Raw genomic sequence first — 16,617 nt, 5'->3', positions numbered from 1 at the left:
ACCGACATATACCAATCCGCAAAGGTTGCACTCTTATCCGTAGACGACATATATCGATTTACAATTCAGATCACCGTAACTTCTGGTAAAATATGATTTCTTGGTCAAATTGCTAGTAAATTCATCATCTTTAATTAAAATTGCACAATTTTTACAGCCTTTGGTCTCACATTTCGAAATTTGACAGTGTTGTACTGTGTCATCAAAAACCAAAATATCTTTAAGGAGAACTGAACACGGCTGTATATGTGTAATATTGCTATTGTCACTAGGACGATGATCTGAATGAGTCACGTTTGAGATATTTGTCATGCATGGTGACGTCTGTTTCTGACCTTTTTATACTGGACGACGTCCGAGCCAGTTTCCTGTTTGATCTTCGTAAATTTATGCCATTGTAGTTTTGCTACTGGGCGGATGATGTCATCGGGGATAAAATGTCCACCAACAGAGACATCGACCTAGTGGTTATAAAAGAGGGACGAAGGATATCAAAGGAACAGTCAAACTCATAAATCTATAACAAACTGACAACGCCAGGGCTAAAAAGGAAAAAAAACAAACAGACAAACAATAGTTCACATGACATAACATAGAAAACTAAAGAATTAACAACACAAACCCCGACATAAGCTAGGGGCGATTTCATGTGCTCCGGAAGGGCAAGCAGATCCTGCTCCACATAGGGCATATAAAAAAAGTAAAAACATAAATATACTGAACTCCGAGGGAAATTCAAAAAGGAAAGTCCCAAATCAAATGGCAAAATCAAAAGTTCAAATACATCAAACGAATGGATAACAACTGTCATATTCCTGACTTTGTACAGGCTTTTTCTTATGTAGAAAATAGTGGATTGAACCTGGTTTTATAGCTAGCTAAACCTCTCACTTGTATGACAGTGGCAACAAATTCCATTACATTGTCAACAATGCGTGAACAAAACAAACAGACACAATAAGTGAAAATGTCAAAAATAGGATATGTATTGTCTAGAAACAGAAATTAAAGAGTCTGTATCATATATTCTAAACATTTTGCGGGTAACTATAAATTCAAAAGTACTAACTAAGGGAGTTAATTCATTTGATTAGCAATATCCCTCGTTGCAAAACGTGAAAAAAAAACCTGTGAAATTTGAAATTTCTTTCAAAAGGTAGAGCAGAATTACTTTTTAATGTATGGTAACCTGTATACTGTTTAAAATATATGATACAGACTCTTTAAATTCTGTTTCAAGACGGATTTAAAAAAAAAATTGGATCATGTAATTGAAACAAAAACCATGTAAATTTATCCTCAATCGTTTGATACCATACAATGGTTAAGCTATAAAGAAAAAAGAATACTAGTATATGAAACCGGAAATTGCTTTCTTTAATTGTCATATTGTTTTGTTATTTCCTAAAAGAGTTTCACAAAATGCAGTATAATACTAATGTTCTTTCAACCGTTGACTAAGGCAATGTGATATTAAAAAGAAAATTCGAAATCAATTTGCTATAATCAGTATTTTCTTATCATCATGGTTGTAGCTTTAAGTGAGTATTCGGATCCGTGCCATGTCAACCATATTACGCCTTGGGCAGTTTGACTATTAGGACCCCTTAGATATAGACCATTAAGATTGACATCAACGCAGTTACTATACCACCATGCTCCTTTATATACCTGTGCACAGTTACCAGAATACACGTCACTGTCTTTGTCATATGTCGAAAATTTCTGACTGTTATGTGTTATCATGGAATCACCTATTAGACATAAAAAAAGTATAACGGCTTTAATAACTTTGAACAGCGATATTCTAATTTTGCCTTTATTTATTGATTCAACTTTTCATATCAAATGTAGATTCTAAAAATGATAGTTTAGAAATCTATTAGAGCACGACGACGGGTTCCAATTAAGGAGCAGGTTCTGACTACATTTCTGGAGCACCTAAAATATCCAACGGTTTTTGTAGAGGTTTGTTTTGAGTAGTCTTAATGTGTCCGTGTTTTGTATTTTGTACTGTTTCTCTTTTCGTCATTGTAGGGTTTTTTTTACCATGAAATTTACAATTTGTTTTCGACTTGAGTTTGTATATATTTTTGGTATTTTCTGTCTCTTTTTGAATGACTGTAAATATCAAATATCAGCACATTAGGTAGCACTCCACAGTTAGAAAATAAAATTTAAAATGAGCCACAAAATGTTTCATTATTCCCTATTCCTGGATTTCTAATACATTAACTTAACTGTTTGTGTTGTACATGTGCATATGTATGTAATCAGTATCCTCCATAGATTTGATTTTCAGAAGTTAAAAGGGTAAAAATTAATTCCTTTTATGTGTATCCATGGCAACATTCTGCATTTATTTACCATAAAATATTGCAAAAAGGGGGGTGAACATGTCACATATCCCCCCAAAGTTTGGATCAAACTAGAATTTCAATGCCTTTGAGTGATACCTTTTTAGAAACTGTTTTCCTAAATCTTCCTAATGACTAAATAAAAAATGTGTGTCTTTCGCCTCATTTTTTCGTAAATTCAAATCACAAAGTTCGTGCGATAAAAAGTTGGAAAAAGACATTGCAATACTTGCCGGATCAATGTATGGTAGGGACATGCAAATACGAACTGTCATACAGAAAACAGCCTATATTACACACATTACATAACCTTGATGTTCATATAAACCCAAACAAAGGCTATTTCAATACTCAGCTATCCAAAAATCAATTTTATTGCACACTAGCTCTCATATTTGAAAAATCCACAGGGGGCAAAATGCGAAACTTCACACCTAACTGTGAAGTGCTACCTTAAACACTACACTGGAAAAGGAGTAACACGTCTAATCGTCTTCAAGAGGCATTAGCTAATAGATTTAAAATCATAGCATCGTTTACGTTTTGATCCAGCAATATGCATAGCTAGTCTGATATCAATTCTGACCATACTTTTTCATTTCCAATATTACTGCTTTTCATTGAATGTTGTCATACTAGTGAGGGGTTTAGTTAGCTAATGGAAGAGATATTTAGTCTACCATTTTCTACGTGAGGAAATGCCTATGCCAAGTCAGGAATATGAAAGTTTCCATTCGGTTAATGTTTTTGAGCTTTTGAAATGTCATTTGGAAAGACACTTTCTGTTTTGAATTTTCCTAGGATTTTGGTATTTTTTATATTTTACTTTGTACACTAACCCATAGTCCCGTTATTCTATGTCGTTTAGTTTCTTGTGGATAATTGTTACATTGGCATAATACAACTTCTCATAATTTTATATTGATGCAATAAGGTTCATAAATAATATTATCATTTCTTTAAAAGAAATCATGTAAAAATTGAACGGATATCGGAATTGAACAATACATGCATACCATGAAATGTTATCCTTATTCATGTGAAAGAGAAAATCTTTTGAAAAAGAAATATTAAGCACATATTCATATGATTTACCGGCATTCCCAGTGTATTTTCCTAACATTAAACGGTATCCATTTTCTTCGGTATCTACATGAAATGATGAATATTCCGCATACTTTGTAACATTGTTGTAATCTGTCATCAGAACCATGAGAGCGTAATTCGAATCAGCTGTAATTGCATGTATGATGTCATTGCCTACAAAATTTGATAGAATTTACTCATGGCTTACATGGTTTGACCTCTGATGGATAGTTGTCTTATTGTCAATAATACTATAGTCAGCGTCATATATTACATAAGCAACACGACGGGTGCCGCATGTGGAGTAGGATCTGCTTACCCTTCCGGAGCACTTGAGATCACCCCTAGTTTTTGGTGGGTCTCGTGTTGTTTATTCTTTAGTTTTCTATGTTGTGTCATGTGTACTATTGTTTTTCTGTTTGTCTTTTTCATTTTTAGCCATGGCGTTGTCAGTTTGCTTTAGATTTACGAGTTTGACTGTCCCTTTGGTATCTTTCGTCCCTCTTTTATTGGCACCATGTTTTGGTAATAAACAAATAAACTATCAACCGCATTTATTCGAGATGACGTTTTTCAATTAGCGGAATCAAAAACATTTTACAAAAATCAGTACTGTCCTATATTGTGTTGTGATTGCACTGTATAATCCTGACCTGCACATTATCCAATATTTTTGTCATTGTAAATCCGCCATCTCGGTTTCTATGAGGATCCTTTATTTACATAAAATTCGTTACTCTCTGGTAATAATCGTCTCATCGAGTTGATACAGTTTCCGGCGCCTTTTGCATGCTTACAATAAATATGAAGAAAAGATCCGGATGCTTCCTAGAAAATGAACTGCACGTGGAAATCTACGTCAACACTCCCGGTAATAACAATGTCTGATTCCACCGTGGAAAATGATTATGTGGAGGTCAGGATTATATAATGCAAGCACAATAAAATGTAGGATAGTAGTTGATTTTTGGAAAGATATTTGATTCCACTAGTTGACAAATGTCATCTCGAATGAATGTGTTTGATAATTGAACAAGGTGCCAAATTTTCATGACTGCGACTATACATGTATAAGACTTACATCAAGTAATTGAATAATACAGTGTTTTGTACTTATTTACCATATACAAATGCAATTCCTTGTCGCTACACCGCGACGATTTTAGACGAAGTAAATGCAGTTGTTGGTATAAGCCTTTTCTATCACTAATTCCTGATTACGACAGTTTATTTGTTTGTCGTAAAGATTTTAGATGTCTGAATTAATTTGTGATAATTTGAGATCAGACAGCGATACGACTCGAAAAGTGAAAAATTCGGATTACTATCCTTAATAATCTGGAATGTCCTAGCATTGTCGGAACGCAGTCGTTGAAGTTCGTAACATGTTCCTACGGTTCGGGAAGGGTCCGAATAGTTCGACAAAGCACCCCGACAGTTAGGTGCGTCCCGTAACATTCCGGGAAACTCGGCCGATTTTGTCTAGTCGGATTATAATCGTGCCTATGTCGTGACAGATTCTGCTGTATTGGATCGAATTCCTTACAATGTTCTGTTTATTCTGGGCGGTGTCCTGTGGAACGGGAATGATCTTTGGGAAAAAATTTTGCTGTTTTTCTGCCGATTGAGTTCAGATTGCATCCAGATCTTGTCGATTGCGAACCGTTTTTGCCGAAACAGTTCGGAAACAGTCCCGTTATTAATTCGAAATTCGTCAATGATACCCACGTCAGAGTCCCGACAATAACAGAATACAATACGACTGAGACCAGACAAAGCCGTTTGCAATGCGATAGAGCGGACCGTGGTAAGATTACGTTCCGACAGTACCTGATCATCCCGAGTATGCCGACAGTTTTCGAACGGATAACTTCCGTCAGCGTCGGTTAACTGTCTGGTCACTGTCTGGTCTTTGTCGGTTTTCATTTGGTAGAATAGGGACGAAGTCGTGACAAACTTGGTCAAATTTTACAAAAGAAAGATACAAACGGATAAGAATCGGATTTAGAACAGGATTATCGGGATGAAATCGCTTGGAAACGGTTTAATATCGACGCTTCCTGAACATTATCTGATTGTTGTCGTGAGTAAATTGTATTTGTTACAAATTTTAATTAAAGGTTGGATCTCCATCCACGATTCACAGGATCTTGATCATACTTTTGACGAATTTTAATCAGGAATGGTCCTGACAAGGACGGCAGTAAAAATCGTGAATGTGTATCCCCAAGTTTACAAAACAACGTTACAGTTCAACAAAAATACCAATAGTGAATCATTTTTTGTTTTTGTGACAAGTAATAAAAAATGTTAAACTTAAGCTTGCATTTAGAAACGTTCTTATGTGACGATGTTTAGATTTACAGTACTTAAAAGACAATTGCTAAAATATTCATTCAAAACAAATTTCTATTAATTTCCGGTTTTAATGCTCTTTAACATCGTATCTGATTTTGGTCTTCTGATTTTATTCCAGCGCCACTTTTGATTTTTGTTCTGGACGAAACACGAGTCTGGTGTACATAAATGTAAGCTTCGAACTTCAGATGAGGATTTTTAAATGCATTAACCAAGACTAGATATAAACGGATTAACATAGAACGTTGCCATAATTTCAATATGTACCTATCCAGTGTTCACCGCTCGCTTGTCCAAACCCTTTTTTATAATCCTGCCAACCCCTGTAGAAATTTACAGATCCATCGAAGCGACGTTGAATAGCCTAAATAAAAAGAAAGAAGAAAAAATACCCCGTTTTATCCAAATAGGGTGGTATTAAAAAGGGTTACTAGATACATATATAATATTAATTCTGCATGGTACCCGTTTTGAGGAAGTGATAGTTCCTGGACAGAACATCGCTTTGAAGGGCTAGTATTGAGCAGAACGCTACTAAAGATCCTCGGCAAACTGCAACCCTTTCGTTGGGGGGATATGATTAGTTATAAACATGGGTGAACTATAATCGTTTTCCTCTAATAACCTCAATGTTATGGTGCTGTTTTGGGTGAAACATGGCTCCCTGTTGAAGGCCGTACTGTAGCATATAATTGTTTACGTTTTACACATTGTAACATGAATGGAGAATTGTCTTATGGGCTCCTATTCCACATCCCCCTATTGCTGTTAATCCAATATTTCAAATATAAATTTCAACTTAAATTTTTCTTTACTCTTTATGTTAATTTAGCTTTTAAATATGTGCTGTTTGAATTATTTTCGTTCCGGTATTACTTCAACCCGTTTTGACTATAAAATTCAAAATCCTTACTTATCTTTAAGAATAAATTGTTTTGTCTTCATTGACATTTCTTTTTTTTTTGTAATGATGCAAAGAAATTTAGTTAACATACCGTCCATATATGACCTTTATCATCAACGAAGCAATACATCGATTTTGGTGGTTCTCCATACGGGTATATAGTATGAACACCGCTAGTAGACAATTTCAAATCTGCACATTCACGTGGTAAACTAGATGCTAATAAAAAAAATTATAAAAAGCAATTATTTGGTACAGTAACACACATACTTAGTGATGGTGATAGTGATAGTATTGCATTTTTATCTTCAAATTAAGACTTAATAGGCGACAAATTTGAAGTGTGGTCTTTTTAATTCAAGAAAAAACATAGGGCCATATATAAACATTTAAAGAGTACCTGTTGTGTTTGATATCTTTCTTGCCTGCAGGTCAGACAAGAAAAACTATCAAAAAGTGTTTAATGTCTTTTTGGGAAGGTCGTAACACAGAAACCTGCATCAAGATCTCTCCAAACACTGATCATCAGCAATGAAGCAAATTTGCAGTAACCTTTTACGGTAATTTGTCAAAATATTCTGACCTCATCTGTTTGTCAGGTTATCCACCCTCACAATAAAAGTCGTCCATTTGAAATCTCCAAAGTTGACATTCATCGATACCTATTTTTATAAGTGTATTTTACTTTTTATATTCATTATAGAACTTACGTGTTTGTGTTGTACTGGTACAGTTTAAATCTTCGTTACAAATCTTGGAGTCATCACAACATAATGTACACTTTGCATGGTGACCTTCAGATCGACGTCCAAATATTGTACCGACCGTTTGTGAACAAACCTATAAACATTCAACATATAATTAATTCATCAACTTTATATGCAAAACCAACATAAACATAATACTTTCCACAAAAACAAAAACAAACGTATAGAGCTAACAAGAGAATCAAGACTTCGGGAATGCCAATAAAACACATTAAGGGCATACGATACAGTTTTGATTCAGTTTTTAAAAGTTGATGAAAATTTGCATATAGGCTTTTTTTAACCTGATTTAATCAAACATGTCATAAAATATATATCTTCATGTGCTACTTTTTTAGTTTAATGAGGTCGAAATTTGTATATTTGCTCAAAATTCTGATTTGTGGCCGTATTTTCCTTTTCGAAAGAAAGACATAACTTTTTTGTTTTAAACGATAAACACGAATTATTTTTGTCAAATAATTTGTAATTTCTGTATTTGATAACTCATATTTATCAAATGGTCATGAATTGAGAAAAAAACGTAATTTTTTGCTGTATATTTATCAAAATTAAAAAATTGCACTATTCACAGTTTTAAAATTTGGTGCACATAATCTCCTTGCAAAATGAAACAAAATGTCGGTTTAAAAAATGGAGGTTCATGCACTAGTTTTCAAATTTAATCAGTTTGAATGATAAAACTTAGTCGAAAAATGCATCTTTTCCCGATATGTCACAGTTTGACGTCGCGAAAATAACATTTTACGTTAGAAACGCCATTACCTCCCCTGTAAATGTATCGTATGCCCTTAACAAGTTTATGAAACAGCTTTATTATCATTTAAAATTAACGTGTATGTTGAACAACAAATAAATAGATACTGAGATAACAAATGGAAGAAAAATTCACCCAAAAATTGACATAACCATGATAACAGGCGATGACAAAAGTTAATTATATCAGTTAAAAATGTTTTTTTAGGTTCGTACATTTTTTTTCATGAGGAAATCACTCGCTAGCATTGGCCTTTAAAAGAGGATATCAAAGACTACTCCAGAGGGAAATTAATGTACCAAAAATATGTAATAACAAACATTCTGAACTCAAAGGTGTATTCAAATAGAAGTGAGCCCATAAAAACTGACAACATCAAACGCTCAACTGTGTTATCAACGGGAGGACTGGAAAACATATCACTGAACTAGTACAGAAATTTCTGAATTAAGAAAAATGTTGGATAAGATTATGAAAAAAGCACAGAGACATGTCTCGCCTTTTTGTAATTTTGATAATGCAAATTATAAATTAAATCACAAAAATTCTGATCTATGAAAATTCAAAAAGGAAAGTCTTTAGTCAAATGACAAAATCAAAAGCTCAAACACAACAAACGAATGGATAACAACTGTCATATTCCTGACTGGGTACAGGCAATTTCTAATGTAGAAAATGTGAATTTAATCTGGTTTTATAGCTAGCTAAATATGTCACTTGTATGACAGTCGCATCAAATTCCATTATATTGACAACGATGCGTGAACAAAACAAACAGACACAATAGGTAAAAAGGTTAAAAATAGGAAGACTTCATACAAGCATCTATTATAAACGTGATGATTACAGCTTTCCAATTGTAAACTTCCAATTTCTCAGCAGTAAAATACCATCTTGTTCACCGGATGTATGGTATTGCATAAACATGTCCTCGCAAATATCGGTTGCACGCATCTTTAGATTATGAAGGCTTCATAAACATACGTTTACTCTGAGCTCAAACAATTGCGGCATTACGATAATGAAGAAGAACTGTTGAGATTCACATTACACAAATGGTATTTTCACCATCGCAAAATTGTTTGTCTAAGTTGACTAGTTAATGCGATGCGTCTGTTTCTCCATTCTTAAGACACATCTTTTCGATAATAAAGATTTCAAAGATTGTCGTTTCTGGTAATTGACATGTGTAACACTCCCTTAATCTCATTTTTTTCATTACCGTTTCAAAAACACCGTTACGCACTGGTCATGCAAAATTTAAAAAAATACTGAAAGTAACAAGTTTAAAAGGTTTAGAAACTTCTCTAAACAAATATCTATACTACTGAACGTTTAAGACTTGTCCATATCAAGTCACAACTCTTCTTAAACCACAGCAAGGTAAAAAAAAATCTCGACGAAATCATCTTCAGTGCTGAAAATTGTACAATGAAGAGCGCATTTTGGGATTTTTTTTTTAAAACATATGACCAGATTTAAAACAAAGTAATCAAACTGCTTGCAGCAATTAAAAAAGTGTTTTCAATCATGACTTCTTCGATGGAGGGATACTGTTCATTAGGAAGCAAATGTTTCAATGTTATAAATGATAAAAAGAGTATAACGGAAATACCGACTTCAACGTATAATTGGTAAAGTTGAAGTCATCACTTCAAGAGTTTTTTTAAACGCCGTTATAATTTGACAAAACCCGATATTGAAAATCTGTTGCACAGATGCCATCAATATGTTCCATAGGTCGTAGACACAACAATTTTGTTCTTTTTCCTTGGACAACTTCATATTTATTCAAAGGGGGGAAACATGGCAAAATAACCAAATGCGACTTATCGCCGCATTTCACTAGTGCAAAATGCAACAAGACAGGTACATCTAGTAGAACTGGATCTGCGTACCTATCCAGGAAACCCGATTTGGCGGATTGTCAATGTTGCTTTATCTTTAGTGTTTATGTAAAGTTGTATTATTGTTGTTTTTATTTGTGTCGTATTTTTCTTCGGGGACATGGTGTTGTCAGTTGTGTTTATTGTTCTGACGATTTGTAATTATCCTCTTGGTAATTTTCTCTCTAATCTTGAAATACATTTGGAAATTCAATGCACTTGCCCATGACATCTTTAAGTAAACAAGTACTTAAATGTTTGAGATAAAGTCAATGTCCTTGATGTTGTATATAATTTTCTATTCATCAGTGATTAAGGTACATACCTGCTGAGAGGCACATCCAAAATCAAACCCAGAGGATCCGGATTCCGTTACATAGTGATGCATGTAGCATAACTGCAAATATAAATCAATTAAAATTTAGTGTTTTTGTTTATTGTTTTCTTTTGTGTTTCATGTTTCTTGATTGGGTTGATAAGGGTTTATGCGAGTATTTTTTTAGTCACTATATACTTCAATCCAACTCATGTTTATTTGCATATTCTTATATGCTCTTTGGTCGTTTTTTTTTTTCGCTTTGACATATTCCAAATTTCCAATCTTTCTATCTAACGCGAATGATTAGAGATAAGAAGATTTACAGTATGGAAAATAAAGATGTATGATGAAAATATCAATTAGCTTATAAGCCCCTAAAAATATTATCCAAAAATATTGTTCTTTTTCAGAATATGCTGGAAATGGATAAAAACTCAATCTTGGATAAGTTTAGAGCAACTCAAATTTCATGAATATTTCAGACTACTAAGATAAAAAAAACACGTTTTAAATAATAATAATAAAAACAAAAACAAATAATAAGAACAAAAACAAAAAAAAGTATGTAAACAAGTGTTCTTAAAAAAGATGATTCATACCTCGTTATCATCACATTGGATTCGATGGTTGCAGTTATTAGCACTCTCCACTGAAGTGCATGACAGACATTCTTGTCCACCTTCTAAAACATTTTTAAAAAAAGACTTGTGATCAACAAAGGTAGCTAATAACAGATGCCACATAAGAAGCAGAATCAGATTACCCTTTTTTGGCAACTAAGATCAATCCCGTTAATGTTTTGGACTTTGTGTTGCTCATTCTTTAGTCTTGTAAACTGTTGTTAATCGCTTGGTATGTTTTCCCTTTTTGCAATGGCATTGTCCGTTTGTTTTCGAATAAAGAGTTTGGATATTCCTTTGGTATTTCCAACCGCTCGTTTACGATTGTGCTAACCTTAGTTGTTGAGAAATGTACCACTGTCTCTTAAAACGTAATGTCATTAAACACTTTGGATTGCTACCAATCCGACTATGAAAGCAATGAATCTAAACTCCAGTGAAATAAGAAGATATGAAGAATTTGGGAATAAAATATGACATGTGTTATCCGTTTGTTTGTTGTGTTTGAGCTTTTTATTTTGCGACTTGATGAAGGACTTTCCGTTTTGAATTTTCCTCGGAGTGAGGTATTTTTGTTATTTTACCTCCTTCCCACTTGCTGCTAAAGTGTTTCAGTGGTCAACATAATTTTATTTTAAATGGAAAGAAATCAAACTCGTTAAGCTTTAATAATAAAATCCTTTTGGACTTGGGCAAGTTATGAATTAGTCCATTGTCAGTTTGTTTCGGCAGTGGCTTCAACATGTCTTCCAAGCGGCAATGTATTTTCACTCTATCTAAGTGATAATGTTTTACACTAGTTACACGGCTTGAAGTACCTTTGGACTCGGTATTTGAAAAGCTTTTGTTTTAACTTGCTTTATACAAAAATACTTGGTGAAAAGAGTTTCAACTCTTAATGTTTTGGTCTTAGACAAATTTTCTTGAAGTTGATGCGTTATTCTCGAGATATATGAACTGTTTATTAAATTCGGGAATTATTGAACTTTTAATAATTTGTATACATACCTGCTTCCAACAGTGTATATAGTAAAACAATCAGGAGGTAATCTAGAATTGATCATAAACAATAAATGATAAAGGCTAAAACAGAAACATAGAAAACGTGTTATTTGTCGTTATTTTCAGTTCTTATTTGCTGACGACATATATTTCGTAAGATATTTGGTGAACCTTTGTCAATTAGTTTTTAAATATAAATGAAATTTAGAAATCGAATATAGTAATCTATATCCATTTTCAATGGTTTAAAATTAACTTTTGAATGTTAAAAGAGTCTTGACAAAGTTTTACTAGATTGTCTTTTACAAATAGTAGTCTCAGATTATAATATAGTTTAAAAAAGTTTGGTTAAACTTTAACCGTATATTCTGGATATAAATCGTCATCAAATAGAAAACAGAATACGTACACATAATTACTTGTAGCACATCCACTCAATTGTGTAAGTTTGCATTACTGATAAGATGGAAATGTGACCTCATATACGATAGTGTTTACATTATAATATAGTCGGTCTGATTCTTCATGACCTTATTGTAATTTTAGACCTAAAATGTATATCCATAACATTCTTTTACTAATAAACATGTAAAATAAATACATGTATTAAAAATAATCACAGTCGAAGCCGGCTGCTAGTTCCAACAGTAATGGAAAAGCTTTCATTATATTAAGCCTTTTTGATTCTTTAATCTTTGATATTTGTAGTATGGCTTCATTTCCAATTTCGAACAAAATAGCAACGTCCTTCATAGCTTAACGATGCGGTATGAGGTTTGTCCATTGTTGAATACCGTACGACGACCAATAGCTGTGTACATCCTCGTCCTTTTGTATCAAGTGGTATCACATGCGCAGTAGTCAACACTTCGGTGTTGACATGAATATCAATAATGTGGTAATTCTCATTATTTTTTTCTTATCTCACCAGGAGTCAACACTTCGATGTTGACATGGATATCAATTATGTGGACATTCTTATAAATTTCCTGTTTACAATACTTTTAATGTTTCGAAAAACTAAGTATTTTCTTATCCTAGGCATAAATTACCTTAACCGTATTTGGAACAACTTTTTGAAATTTTTTATCCTCAATGGTCTCCAACTTTGGCTTTATGAATATTTTGATATGAGCGTCACTGATGTGTCTTGTTTAGACGAAACGCGCGTCTGTTGTACCAAATTAAAAATCCTGGTACTTTACCATTTACTCTTAAACTTGCAGCCATCATTTGTGGAATGCACGATTTGAACATCTTAAAGTCTACAATCCAGTTTTTATTTATTGACTAATAACTTTTCTAAAAACAAACTTTAGTATATTTTCCCCTCACTATCCGAGGTTCGTTATTAGTTACATTAAAAAAAAATCAATATGGGGTGACAGCGGAGCTCGAACCCCCATATAACTACCGTATTACGTCACAAGCACATTTTGTAACGAATTTATCTTATCGAATATCTTAACATGTGGTATTTAGACTAGTGACATATGAAAGTGAGCAAGTCTTCAATACAGTTAGCGTTAAGCAACTATATCCCTATTGGTCGTACAAAAAATGCTAACAATACATTTGCTTAAAATGTGTTTTGTGAATTTATTTCAATCTGTCATCATCAATGTTTCGTCTATTAAAAATATGAAAGTAACACGTTTAATAATTTCTTGCGTCCGAAGCGCTTTCTTGGATTTACCATCATCAGGACCGCTCAAAGCCAAACATTTAAAATCCAAAGATGTATAAGTACCGAAACCGCTGAAGAGCTATATATATGTCTAAAATACCTAAAATAAAATAGCCAAATTCATCTAAAGCCAACAACTATGGACATAGTGATGTAATAATCATTATAGATACTTACAGAAAATGCATGTTCCAAGTTAGGAATATGACAGCTGTTATCCATTCGGGTGATGTGTTTTATTTTTTGATTTTGAAATTTGAATCATTCTATATTTTTTTTTTCTGAATTAATACAAGATGGTCACCTTTGATGTGTTAGTGTATCCATTAAGTAGTATACTAACATATATTGCTCATCAACATCCTATATGCATATATGGCGAGCCAAATTAGGAACATACAGTCTGGATTCTACTTCGTCATAATTATCTCCCCATTATCCACCAACTAATTTTTATAATCGTTAAAAGGAAGCCATTTGAAGGATGACGCACTGCTAATTTAGCTCATGAAAACCGATAAATCATAGCACCTTCACGATTCTTATATGCCAGTTGTAAATTTGAAGACATGTATTAACTAGCTGTTGGGCATAATGTTATGCACTATTCTGTTTTCAGTCAATATAAAACTATCATCTGATCGACCGTCTGGATTTTTTTCGAAGGAATTTATACTCATGCACAAAATAGATCTACTAGTATTTGCACCTACCAGAATCGACAGTTTTAAGAAAATTGATCTATAATTTAAACGTTTACAAATATATCTAAGCTACAATTACAGTTAAAGCACCTATATGATATGTATAAAATCATTAATACGGCACCTTTATTAAACTTGTAAGGCCCATAGAAACAGATGTAAACAATTCATATTTACTGTACTTGACTCTTTTTACATTATTAACAAAGAATTCCATATATTAACCTTAATTTCAACTGTGTATCCACGTAATAATTTTCCGCTTCGTTAAATTGCCATGTAACTCAACCTTTAATATTCTTATTATAAAATGCACTTAAATACCCTTTTAAAAGGTTTGATAAATTTCATAGAGGTAACATCTGAATGCATTGAACTGCAATAAAGTGTAAATGTCTGTCCATGTAATACAGAGAAGGGATTGGAATAAAACAAACGTTGATAATGGCGTTTTCCCAGTCTATTCGGAAAAGCCAAACACCTATCAATTGTCAGCTTTGTGAAACAGACAAATTTATCAAATGGAAATGTATAGAATGCAATCTTTTAATGTGTTATAACTGTCGTGATAAAATTCATCCGAAGTTTAGAAATGCAACAGATCATAAGATTGTTGATATCAAAGATATTGGACAACAAAATGAAGAATTGGATTTCACTAATATTAAATGCATTGAACATTCCGAACAATTCTACTGTCTTTTCTGCAAGAAGTGTGAAAATCTCGTTTGCCCAACTTGTGTATCAAAAGTTCATAAGGTTGACGCGAATGATTTAATTGAGATAAGGGAAGCATATGATATAGAAATAGACAGACTGAATAAAGAAACTAGTCAAATGTATACGGCAAAATTAAGGATGGCAAACAAAAAGGATATATTGGAAAGACTTATAGCTGAACAAAACTCAACAAAAATGAAAGTAAGGCAAGACATTCTTTCTCATAAAAGTAATTTAATCAAAATAGTTGACAAATACTTTGAAAGCTTAGAAATGGAATTAGATAGCAGTTACCAAAGCTTTCTAGAACCAATTGAGCATGGTATTTCCGCAATCATAAAATCCAGTGAAGATATAGAAAACAAAAAAGGGAAACTGAAGGATGTCATGAACGCTACAGATGTTATCACTTTTTTCCAAGAGATCAAAAAGATTGAAAAAGTGGAAACAGAACCAGGAACTCGAATTTCGACAACTAACAATGCTTTGCCTAAATTTATACCAGGAGAGATAACCCAGGCTAATGTTGGAGTTCTACAGAGTGATGAAAGAAAATCAACTGAATTAAGTGTTGATATGGTTATAAATAAAACACATCAAACTGACTTATCGACAGTAACATACTTATATCCAAGTATACATCATGAGAAGTCAATGTGGATAGCTTGTAGTAAAGATAAAGTACTGAAGAAAGTTAGACCTGAAAAAAACAAACTTAAAGTAATTTTTAGTATTAACACAACAGTATATGGCATTGCAGTACTTCCATCAAATGATGTCCTTTTGTCAAGTGGTAGAACAACACTACAACAACTACGTGTTACAACTGGAAAATTAACCGACAGTTCATATAATGTGGATCCTTTACTATCTACAGGCATTCACATTACCAGTAGTAATAAAGTAGTTGTAGGGGGTTATCACGGTAAACTGGGAAGACAAGCTGTGTTTGTTATTAACAATAGGGGAGTGCGTGAAACTGTGTATGAATATGATCAACTAGTACAAGTAATGGGAATATTCATGTCGCAGATTGTGATCCAGATAGTGTCAGAGGAAGCGTGGTGATATTAGGACAAGACGGTAATATAATCAAAACATATTTAGGACATATAGATATCAACTCGCACATCCCATTCAGACCAGAAGGTATAGTAACAACACCAAAAGACAATGTCATTGTCGCTGATATGGATACACATACAATACACATTCTCAACAATGCTGGCCTTTTGATGACTTATTACAACATGAAGAAAAAAGGAATACTTTATCCACTTTCTCTTGCCATCAATACAACAGGACAACTATATATAGGATGTAGTAATCCTAAAGACAGTGATGCAAAGGAGACAAAGATACATGAAGTGAATATAACAGGGTGTTGAAAGTTACATTTTATCATTGTATCTCAATCATGTGATCAATATTTTGTGACTTGGCGATAGTT

At 33.2% G+C, this 16,617-nt stretch overlaps 2 protein-coding genes and 1 long non-coding RNA gene across 3 annotated transcripts; 1 reads left to right on the top strand and 2 right to left on the bottom strand.

The window, feature by feature from the left end:
• Nucleotides 1-1,506: 1,506 nt before the first annotated feature.
• Nucleotides 1,507-7,403, bottom strand: LOC134706076 (fibrinogen C domain-containing protein 1-like). Its single transcript, XM_063564785.1, has 5 exons — nucleotides 7,391-7,403; nucleotides 6,797-6,924; nucleotides 6,069-6,165; nucleotides 3,453-3,617; nucleotides 1,507-1,754 (listed from the first exon to the last, which is right to left on the bottom strand). The coding sequence occupies exons 1-5, from the start codon at nucleotides 7,401-7,403 to the stop codon at nucleotides 1,507-1,509; spliced, it is 651 nt and encodes a 216-aa protein (XP_063420855.1).
• A 21-nt stretch (nucleotides 7,404-7,424) lies between these two features.
• On the bottom strand, nucleotides 7,425-11,118 carry LOC134705500 (uncharacterized). Its single transcript, XR_010105583.1, has 3 exons — nucleotides 11,034-11,118; nucleotides 10,441-10,512; nucleotides 7,425-7,545 (listed from the first exon to the last, which is right to left on the bottom strand). It is a non-coding gene; the product is annotated as an uncharacterized LOC134705500 (long non-coding RNA).
• A 3,773-nt stretch (nucleotides 11,119-14,891) lies between these two features.
• LOC134706075 (tripartite motif-containing protein 46-like) lies at nucleotides 14,892-16,235 on the top strand. The gene has a single exon (XM_063564784.1). The coding sequence runs from the start codon at nucleotides 14,892-14,894 to the stop codon at nucleotides 16,233-16,235; it is 1,344 nt and encodes a 447-aa protein (XP_063420854.1).
• The last annotated feature ends 382 nt before the right edge of the window (nucleotides 16,236-16,617 follow it).

Source organism: Mytilus trossulus, chromosome 2 (genome assembly GCF_036588685.1).
Source record: "Mytilus trossulus isolate FHL-02 chromosome 2, PNRI_Mtr1.1.1.hap1, whole genome shotgun sequence".
Lineage (NCBI taxonomy): Eukaryota > Metazoa > Mollusca > Bivalvia > Mytilida > Mytilidae > Mytilus > Mytilus trossulus.
This window is presented reverse-complemented; position numbering and strand designations above follow the sequence as displayed.